This window comes from Girardinichthys multiradiatus, chromosome 24, assembly GCF_021462225.1.
Source record: "Girardinichthys multiradiatus isolate DD_20200921_A chromosome 24, DD_fGirMul_XY1, whole genome shotgun sequence".
Taxonomy (NCBI): Eukaryota; Metazoa; Chordata; class Actinopteri; order Cyprinodontiformes; family Goodeidae; genus Girardinichthys; species Girardinichthys multiradiatus.
Genome location: NC_061816.1, coordinates 11,295,346 through 11,306,461, shown reverse-complemented (window position 1 = coordinate 11,306,461; position 11,116 = coordinate 11,295,346). Strand labels below are relative to the sequence as shown.

At 43.4% G+C, this 11,116-nt stretch overlaps 1 protein-coding gene across 2 annotated transcripts in view; it reads left to right on the top strand.

Moving 5' to 3' along the window:
- The first annotated feature begins 1,759 nt into the window (after positions 1-1,759).
- Positions 1,760-11,116, top strand: part of nrp2a (neuropilin 2a) — a 73,371-nt gene continuing 64,014 nt past the window's right edge. For both annotated transcript variants that reach the window (XM_047355097.1, XM_047355098.1), the window contains exon 1: positions 1,760-2,438. In XM_047355097.1, coding sequence (XP_047211053.1) covers positions 2,363-2,438 — 76 coding nt within the window. In that variant the 5' untranslated portion in view covers positions 1,760-2,362. The remainder of the gene's footprint in view (positions 2,439-11,116) is intronic.

Genomic DNA, 11,116 nt, shown 5'->3' with positions numbered 1-11,116 from the left:
GCTCAGAGGCTCACATTAACCAATCTCATTGATGTCTGACAGCCTCCCCATCCTTGGGCTGGAGATGGGCTTAGAAATGACTAACCATCTGCAAGAAAACAGAAAGTTGATGGCTTCTAGTCAAAAAGGGGCAGAGGGAGCAGAATGGGGATGACAGAGTTGACCGAGGTGACAGACGGTGACATGCAGACCCGTCACACAACCTTCTGTCAAGGGCATTGGGGGTCACTTTGTCGACAACGTTTACACCCTAGGACTTCCTCGTATATGAAGAAGTGAGAATAAAGAACAATGGTAAGAAAAGCATCAAGATTGAATCCTTTCGATGTGGAGCAAGGGGTAAAAGTTCCTCTAAAACAATTGTGTTGCCTCAGAAGGATTCACATGAGTCCTGACTGTAAGGAATGCACCTAGCTGTTCCAAATAAAGATGCCAGCAAGGCTACATGCAGTCATTATACAGGCAGTCCACTACATTACAAGGTAATACAAACCACAGGCAGGGCACATGGGCTGGATGCTGCAGAGGCCTTTCTCAGCAGATTATTTTGGGCTCACTACTGTGTCATTACACGGCTTCCCCGCTCTGTATTTAGGTCTGCTGATTGCAGGGCTGAGATTGGGCTGGGCTGAGCTCTCTCCCTCTCTCTGGTGGGTTGAGGACCCTGATATTGGCTCGGTCGTTTGATGTGTTTTTTGTGGTGAAAGGCGGCCATGTGCCATGTCTCATCCCTTTCTCATTCTTTCGAAGATGCAATGCCTAGGAAATTGATCAAGATTTTATGTGATACCAAATCTAACAGGTCGGGCAAGGACAGCATTAATCAGAGAATCATCTAAGAGAGCCATGGTAACACTGGAGGAGCTGCATAGATCCACCGCTTAGATGAAAGAGTCAGACAACAGGGCAACTCCTATACCAACCTGGCCTTTATGGAAGAAAGCCACCAGAGGTCCCACTTAAACCTTGTCGGGGATGCAGCAAACATGTCGATGAAGGTGACCAAGTCAGATGAGACCAGAACTGAACTCTTTAGTGTTATTAAGAAAATCTGTTTGTGGAGGAAAACAATCACTGTATGTCAGCCTGAACAAACCATTCCCTTGTTGCCACATGGTGGCGGGAGCATCATGCTGTGGGGATGCTTATTTCCATCAGAGACAGGAAAGCTCTTCAGACTCTACTAAGATGGAAGATAAATACAGAGGTACGCTGGAAGGAAACCCTCCAGCAGGAGCTACAGCAGAATGGTTTAGATCAAATCATATTTATGTGATAAAGGCCTAGTCAAAGTCCAAACCTAAATCTACTTGTGGTAAGACTTGAAAACCAGTGTTCAGACACTCTCCTTCCAATCTGACTAATACAGCAGTTTTGCAAATAAGGACTGTCACACATTTCTTTCAAAGCAGAAAGGTGATTCTACAAGGTACTGTTTAAGGGGGACTGAATATAAATCCATGCCACACTTAACATATTTTTATTTGCAAAAATTGAATTAACACTTGCAAAGCGCTGTAGTTATAGTTATTTCTTCTGCTGGTAGTGTGAGATAAAACAGTCCCTGAAGAAGTTGGGGTGCCTTGTTTTCCAATGATGTGGTTTAATCTCGGCGCTATCTGTGGAAGAAGGGTTGTAAGTGTGGGTGTTGGTTGGGGGTATAGGGGCTGTGTGAGTCGCTCTCTCTCTCGGTCTTTCGGAGGCGGAGCCCGGGCGCCGTGACTGTAACGCGATAGCTGCTCGTTCATAAGAGCGATCACTCACACTCACGCTGTACACGCAGCTCGCAGGCAGACACGGGACACACGCCGGTGGCGGAGCCGAGCACAGACTGGTGAAGGCAGCACAAGCAGCGGAGAGCAGCACGGCATGAGAGGAGAGACTGATGTTTTAATTTCTTATTTCCGTGCCTGATTATTTTTAGTTGTATTTATTGTTACGCTGCATCCGAATATCGGACCGCCGCTTTAGGATCCAGGTCGCTGCTGGAGAAGCAACCCTCTTGTGCGTAAAATACGCAGGGACGGCAGAGGAGGAGATACCCGGACAGGGGAGCCTGTGTCGGAACTTGACGCGCCCTGGAGCCGCTGTCCAGACTCAGCACAAGAACTTTGTTCCTTCAGTATTTCTTGGATGAGTTTTAGATTATTATTCATTCATCCCTGTTTTCCAACAAATGGTCCAGTATCACACTGGGATTCTTTTATTTTATAGGTTTCTAGTTTTGACTGCGTCCAGCGGTTTTCGACCGAAGCGGATGTGTATTTTTATTTTGTGAGCAACTGCAGCGTTTAAATCCAACACAGTGGAAACATTAGACACTTAAAGCTTTTCCACGTTTAGTTTGACTATTTTTTCCGAGATGGATTTTCCGTCCCCGCTGATTGGATTTTTAATAACACTGTGTCATTTGGGACATGGAATCGGAGGACAGGACGGTGAGTTTGAGTTACTTTTTGATGTTGACGCACGGATCGTCACCTTTAAACTCGTTTTTCTAAGGTTTGTGTGTCATTTTGAAGTATTTCAGCCACTTCCCTCCTTGTTTGTTAAATATAATGGACCCCAGAAACGGTTCTGAAGGTTTTGGCTTACATACGCGTAAGTGTAAATAAACCAAACGCGCATTTTTAGAGGTTAGATTTGCAGTCAGGCCAGGCAGACTGATTAGCTGAGATGGTTTGATAAAGTCCATTAAAAACAGAAACAATCATGCCTCAGACGCACTGAAACCGAGCTGATAGGAAAACGGGAAGCATTTTATATTTCCAAACCCTCCCGTGCGGCTCTTTGTTTTTTCCTTCATTTGTTCTAATTAATGATTAGAAATAATAAACAAGCCCATTCTGTTAATTAAAACGCCCTTCCAATTAGGATGTGAGAGCATGTTTTAGAGTGAGGGCTGGACTGCTTTGTACCCTGCAATTTCCACCACTTTTTGCTGGTGGCCAAGAAAGTGTGCGTAAAAGCCACTGTTTCATTTAAGGATTTGATTGATGCACCAGGGTCTTCATTAGCGACCACCACTCTCTCTTCCCCAGTAGCTCCCGGTGCTTCTTCGAGGCTGCTGCCAGTGGCGGCATCGGGCTGGGGGCTCACCGCCGAGCCACAGTGCGCTCTCGGTAGTGGGATTTGTGAAGTTATGCGCCCGCGTTGGAGTCAGTTTTGGTACCATATCCTAAAAAGTCCACCTAAGTTGTCATTACCAGTGCCCTATATTTCCTAAATGGCATCCCCACAGCATAATGCTGCCACTACTATGTTTCATGTTGAAAATCGAGTGTTAAGGGAGGTTCTCCTCATACAGCCCAAGGTTATAATTTGAGATGGATTTTGTTTAGGGGCATTCGAGTAAAGGGGTAAGAAAAGGAATGCACACATTTTAAAATTTTTCTCAGTAAAAAATGTAGATAAACATGAAACATTTCTCTACAACTGGCAAATTATGTGCTACTTTGTGTAAATCTAATCATAATATCTGTACAATTTGTAGTTGTAATTTGACAAAATAAGGAAAGGTTTACTACTCTCTATTCCTCTGGAGCATTTTTCCAAAGTTGCTGAGGCGACTTTGGGGCAGGGGGCTTATCGCCTAATAACCAGATAATAAAAAGAAGGTTGTAGTCAGGGCCGGATTTAGGATGTTAGCCCCTCGGCTACAGTCAGTTTTGGAGCTCTAGCCACACAAGTTTCTTTTAAGCGTGGGTTTTGGGTGGGGGGTGGGGGGTGGGGGAGGCATACATCGACTTCAAGCCTTTTATGTCTTGTCCCCTTGACTTTTTAAATGATCTTGGTATTTGTCCCTTCTGCAAGCAGTTGTTTGAACTGGATTTGATTCATAGGCATCAGTTTAAAGGGGCCGGAATACAAATTCAGCTTTTCTGTCCTCGTTGAAGAAAAATATCTGCTAATATCTTTATCCATTCAAAAACACTGAACCCCCCCAAAAAAACGGTTTAGCAATTAGATCTGAGCTAGGCCTGTATGTGGCAAAAGCACTAAAGTACATTAAAACAACAAAGGATGTGCACGAAGCAAGCAAGCTTCCTACTGTTTCATCCGACCAATTTGGACTCAATGGTTAGGTTAGAAGTGGGGCTATGACGTTTTCAAATAGTTGCCTACTGTATATACACCAACCTAAAACACCTCACAGCAACACGAGCTTATAAGGCTTCTTTGGACACGGCTAATATCCAGCCCAGGTTGTAGTGCTCCGATGTGGTACCGTTTTCGAGGCTCATCATGCATTAGGATGACACATAAAGCACGCTCACTCATCTATAACAGTCTGGTTGCTCATACAGTTGGAAGTAAGCAGTTTTCCTTTAGTCACAGTGTGCTTTGTATATATTTTCAATATATGTAAACCAGAGTGTTGTTCAGCGGCTCATGAACCAATGATGATGGTTTAAACCTCCCTTCCTTTGGGCTCATCCTCCTCTTTTTAAAGCTTCTTGTTTAGAGCAGCAGTCAGCCCAGGCAGCCCTTCTGTGTGTGCATGTTAGCTGCACATGTACTCACTGGCCAGAGACAGATGTGGGTCTCCTGGCAATCATCGGGCAAACAAGAAGCACCAAGATCTCTCCCACTCTTACTCTCTCCTTCTCCTGCCAAGACACTGCACCACATGTCCCTGCCTCAAGAGCCACATTACAGCCAGAGACTGACAGAGAGCAGAGCAGACAGGGGAGGGAACGAGAGAGCGTGCCGAAGGGACAGAAAAGAAGAAGAGAGCATGCTATCCACTAAACCGCAGTAAGAAAGCAACAAGGAGTAAAAGAGATTTGGGAGCAGATCCAGGGGGGGGGGGGGGGGGGTGGATTGTGCTTCAAACAGAGGGAACATCAAAGCATGTAGGGGTCACAGAGTCAAAATGGCACTGGACAGAGGGAACAGGTCACATTACGGGTTACGAGGCGACACCATCTAACGGGGGTGATGCAGTTAATGTGGGGAAAAAGAGTTCTGCAGGGAGGACGAAGATAAAAAGAGGTGACGTCTGTTTTTGACTCAGAACTGTTACCAAAGCAAGCTGAATGTAGTCACATCAGAAGTTCTGGCTTTGATGGCAGACTCCGTGGAGGTTGTAGCAACTTGATATATTTTCAGTGGGCTCCTTTTAAAATGTCTTGAAACAAACTGATGCAGGCCCGAGGCATGTTGGATTGTCTCAGCGCTGAGAAGAAATCTAAATCGAAAAGATCCATTATTATATTTCTGTGCCTCTCTCTTTCTAAAACGAAGTGATTTCCACTCTATTTGTACTGTAATAACAATAGTTGGAATTAATGATACATGCATTAATTACTGCTTTCCATAAACATTAATATGCAAGTGAAGTCATTAACCAGCTTATTTGCATGTTTATTGAGCGGGTGGCTGTGCATGTATTGAGTAAGTGTCTTCCAAAAGTGGATTTTTGTTTATTTAAGCTTTTAAAACCTCATATAAGAAATAATAATAGTCAGAAAAATCTGTCTAAATATCAACATTGTTACATTATTACACGAATCCTTTATGCAATGAATTTATACAATAGACATAAATGTCAAATTCTAATCAAAATATGTTTATTTGTGTCTAAATGACATTTTACTTAAATTTTGGTATAAGTTAAATCAGGAATTGCAGCCTTTTTGATGGCACGCCACGGCACGTGAATTGCATTGAAGTCCAGACTGTGACTTGGCCACTCCAAAACTTTAACCATTTAGAGGTGGACTTGTTGGTGTTCTTTAGGTCAGTATCCTGCTGCAAAACCTCGGTTCACTTGAGCTTAAGGTCAAAAACATCCTCCGTTGCTATTTTTTGGTGCCTAGTTTATTTATTTCTGACCTTAACTGAGACAAGTAAGGCACACAGTGCTTTAGATGTTGTTCTGGGTTCTTTTGTGACCTCTTGGATGAGTCATGGATGCACTCTTGACTCTAAAGCCTTGGAAATGGTTGTGTAACCTTTTCCAGACTGATAGATATCAAGTTGCTCGATCTTAGATCTCTTTGAGATTTCTAGCCTGCTTCGTGTTGCCACACCGGTTCTACTAAATAGATTTCTTTATTCTAAAGGTCAGGAAGTAACCAGGCTTGGGTGTTGTTACTGAAGTTGAATTTAAAATAAAATAAAAATGTGGTTAATTACAAATTAATTACAAATCAAGAGGGGAACATTTATTTTGACATTTGGCCAGGAAGGTTAAACAGGTTTTTTGTCTTTAATGAATAAAACCATAATTTGTAACATTCTTTTTGTATTTACTCAGCTTATGTTTGATATTAAAATTTGTTTGCCTCTTCTTATCCCGAAGGCTTTTGAGAAAAGTACCAACCTTGTGAAAGAAGTAGATGTGTCAGAGATATATGTATAAAAAATATCTGTGGTGTTATGTTTAATCAATTCAATTTCTAAATATATTGCAATTTTAATTAGTTTGATGCTCGTCTTGCTCTCCTAGCTCTTTGCTTTTTCATCCACCTCTCAAAGCCTTTGCATTTTGATCTGCCGGGCCTCGGCGGCATCAGCTGCGAAAGCAAGGTCACCTATTAGCATTCATAGGTGAAGACAAAGGGAGCGCTCGGTTCGATACCAGACAGGTATGGAAGTCACGGGCTGCTCACAAAACTCCTGGAAACGGGTCACCACGCTCGGGGTGAAATTAAAAACAAGACCCTGATAAATAAAACAAAGCTTGCTCCTTCTGTTTGTCGCATTAACCACATTGGGGGGTCTTAACTGGAGCTCTGGGACCGGCTTAGAAAAGAAGCTCTGGGGGGTCAGCTTTGTCAAGAGCCAAAGGGTTTTTGAATGGATTTTGAGCTGATTTGAAAACAAGGGGTTTAAAAAGGGAACAGTTGAGGTTGTGAATTTAAAAACAGCTTTACTGAGAAGTGGATTTTCTTTTAAAGCAGTCAGTTCCCCTGAAAGGGGAATTTCTGGAAGGTGGAAGGTCAACAAATGACCGAAACGTACCACAGCATTACTTGATTTTTTTTTACAGCTTTCCTTCACTTGTGATGGCTCTGAAATTTTATTATTTTTCCACCCAGGTGGAAAGGTAAGCTCATTGTGCAAACTGCCTTAGCGGTGCAGGTTTGACTCGTGGAGTTCATCGAGGGACAAGCAGACATGATAGATAGATTTCTGGATTAGGCCCCCCTCTACCTCTTTCTGCAGCCACCAGAGGCCATCTGTTGTACTCGATTGATCCATTGAAGCATTGATCAGGATGGCCAGCTCCGTGCATTTAGCTGATTAGCATGGGGCACTTATCCTGTTAGAGAGGGAGGAGGAAAGAGGAGACATCGGGAGGTAAAGAGGATTTGGGGATTTTATCTGCTTTTGATGAGGCCTTTGTTGGTTAAGATCTTCTTTTAAACTCATTTAGCACTGTTTTACAAAAATACTGTTTCAGGACGTTGCATTCCAGGCCTGATCGGTGCTGATCTTTTCTTTACCTCTGCCGACTTTAGTGCAAAGTTGTAGAATAGACGACTAAACCCAGGAAACTGTATCTTCTGCTGGTGTGGCAGAAAGAACACCAGATGCAAGCAGAAATGTGGATTAAAGTTCATTTATTCTTCTGCTAGGAAGTAAAGAGTTCACAGTTACTTGGTCAAACTCAGCTGCCCTGTTTTTGAGTCATAAAAAATTTCTGCCTTTTGTTGTTTTCCTACTTCTCTGTTCCTTTCACAGTGGCCGAGAGGTCTGAAACACAATAATGCTGTGTGAAAACCTGACCTATAGTAGAACTAGAAAAAAATCACCCAGAAGACAAAAAAAAATTTGATTTGTCAACATCCAACATAAAAAAACTTGCTTTCCCCTCTTTGCTTCTTTATACTTTTTTGTGGCAGAAAGGAGGATCTGCAACAAGACATTTTGAAAAGTTCCCTCTCTGGCTAATGTTCTTTCTCCTTGATTACAGGTGCCTCAGAAAATCATAATAGTACTTGAAAAATGTTTAATATTCCAAGGTATATCCGTGTACTCTATTATACATTTTGTCAGTACTTGGTTGCAGTTGCAGTTCCTTTTGCATTAATTACTGCATCAATGCGGTGTGGCATGGAGGAGATCAGCCTGTGGTTCTGCTGAGGTGTAATGGAACCCCAAGTTGCTGGCCAACTTCACGCTGGACTTCAAGCAATGTGGATTCTGGGCGCCTCCACTCTTCCTCCAGACTTTGGTACCTTGATTTACAATTGAAAGTCAGCAGTCTTCCACATGATTGTGTAGGACACAAAATGGCCTTAAAGACATCTGGTTCAAAAGGCTGATATAATCTTCCAAATAATAGTCATGCTTTTTCAATATTTTGTTACGTCAATATTTAAAGGGATTCATGAAGATGCTCTGCTTTGGTCCAGTCCAGAATTACTGAGATTAAAACCACCCCACTTGCCCCTCTTCTTCCTTCTCTCAGGGTGATAGCACATTTTAATTAAGGTGGTGGTGGGCTGGGAGGGTACGGGCACGAGACGGCAAGAATGATGAAGGGCTTTATCCTCGTTCTCACAGCTTATCCCAGAGTGTGAAGCTATGCTTCCCTGATAAGGAGGCTAATAGGAATAAGAAAATGAATGTGCACTTACAGACACACACACACGGCAGGACATGAGCTAAGACATGCAGACATATGCACATTTTCTCTGATAAAGGAGATAAAGACATCCCCCAGTCCAAGTTGATCGGGAGTGACTCAAATTTGCACACATGCAAAGAGTGAGTTTACTTATTTCATTGATTCAATCTGCTCAAATTAGATTGTGCAGCTGCTTCGGAAGAATATACAAAGTCACGGTGCTTCTGCTGGATTTAAATTTTATTTAGATGCCATGGCTCCGCAAACAGACACAGATACTAACTTCATTGCTCTGGAGTAATAAGGTTTTGGTGGTTGCATGAAAGGAATGTGTCTATATGAAGACAGATGGGCTTCTCTACAAGACAAGACGGTGTAATTCATGAGGCTCTCTGGCCACTCCTGAGTGCTTCTCCACAAGTCGTTCCCACCAAAACACATTAAACATTAGTGTAAAAAATGACTAAGAAATTAAAAGAGCGCACACTCATCTATTGATATATGTTGTTGCTTGATTACTTTGTTACTTGAGTCACATCCCCTTGTTAATAGGGTTTATTATGGTGTCAGCCCATCCTGTGCAGATATGACAGTTTCAACTCTTCTAGGAAGGCTTTCCACAAGGTTTAGGAGAGAACAATGGCAATATTTGACCTTTCTACCTTTAAGTTTATTTCTGTGGTTGGATGTTGGATGAGAAAACCTGGCTCTCAATCTTCGCTCTAATTCATCTTAAAGGTGTTTGATCAGACAGAGGTCAAGACTCTGTGCTGGCCAGTAAGGTTTTTCCACACCCAACTTGCTCATCCATGTCTTTAATGACCTTGTCCATCTCCAAACTGTTCCCACAATGCTCCACAACTCCTGAAAACATCCCCACACCTTGATCACCCCTTCACTGAATGTTACACTTGAAACAATACAGTCAGGCAAGTGTGATTCTCCTAACAACTTCTAATCCTAGACTTGTTTATGGGATTGTCAAACAGGGAGGGATGATCCGTCAATTGAGAATGTGTCTCCGCCACTGTAGAGTCCAGTTGCTGCGTGCTTTACGCCACTGCAACCTACACCTTGCATTGCCCTTGGTAATGCAAGGCCTGGATGCAGCTACCCAGTCATGGAAGCTCATTCCATGAAGCTCTCTGCACACTGTTCTTGTGTTACTCTGAAGGCCTCATGAAGTTTGAAGGGCTGTATTTATTGGCACATCATGCAACTTAGCTGACTCTGCTCTGTGGCCTGCACCTTGTGGTTGAGTTGCTGTCATTCCATATCGATTTTATACAAATGTGGTCATGGAAGTGATTGGAACACCTTTTGTCAATTTAGAGTATATGATGCCAGTGTCAGAGTGCGCGTGTGTGTGTGTGTGAGCTGACTGACAGACGTTTCACTGAGGGGTCTGTGTCTACAGGGAGCCACCGCATCACAGGCATGTCTTAATGAGGCTCGTGAGGTTCTCTGCATCAACCTCATCCTCTGAATTTCTTCTTCCTCATCACCTTTTCCTCAACACATCTGTCGCTCACCCATTACCTCCTATACTCTTTTTCCCACACCCACCCATCATAAATCAACCCTCGTCCTCTTCCTCCTCTTTCCGATCAATCTCCGTCTCCCTTTTTTCTGCCTCAATCTGTCTTTTGTCCGTCTCTCCTTAGTCATCTCCCTCTTCCTCCCTTTCATCCCCTCTCTTCCTCTACTATTTTTCCCTCCACTGTAATCCCTTTTTCTCCACTCTCCATCTCTCTCCCCACCTTCCTTAGAGGCCGCTCAATGGGCAGCTCAGAGGAAAAAAGTGTTGAGGCTGCAGGATTTCTCCTCGAAGGGCTTAATCTGCCGAGGCTCTGTGCGCCGATAGCCTCCTGCACACCGTTCCCTCCATGGGCTTCTCAACAATGACTGTCTGTCTGCATAGCCCAGGCAGATAAAGCCACGTCTGTGTGTGCATGTGAGGCTTCCTGTCTGTCTCAGTCATTCTTTGCCATTCCTGCTATCTTTTTGAACATTTTCTGCTAGCTGATTCTATGCTGGTCCACGTGATGGACAGGCCCACAAAGGTGCCATCACTCGTGGGTGTGCATTTGAACATGCAGCAGCAGCTGGGTGTGTGTTAATGCGTGCATTTGCAGCTCATCTTCTGCTGTGTATTTGCTCGGTGAGCTTCTGTGGGTAGCCGGAGTCACGTACTCGCATGAAATCACCGGCAGCTGCAAGGGGCTGATGTGCGAGCGTGGGCGTCGCTCCTCTCCGGTAACAAAGTAAGAAAGCCATCGCGGCTCTGTCAAATGTCAGAGAATCTTAAGTGTGCCTTTTAAGCACAATAGGTGGTGAAAATGTCAACAGTTGAAGGGTCTATTACACTTCAAGCCTTTGGTGCTTGTATTTCTTTATTTCATTTTCTTTTATTGAAGTGTTCACAGAAATCTGAAAGAAACAAGCAAAAAAATATATATATAAATTCAGCCCATTTATGTCAAGAGCAGATTGGATTCAGAGGCTGAGTGGTTAAATCTAGTGGTAGGCGGTTGC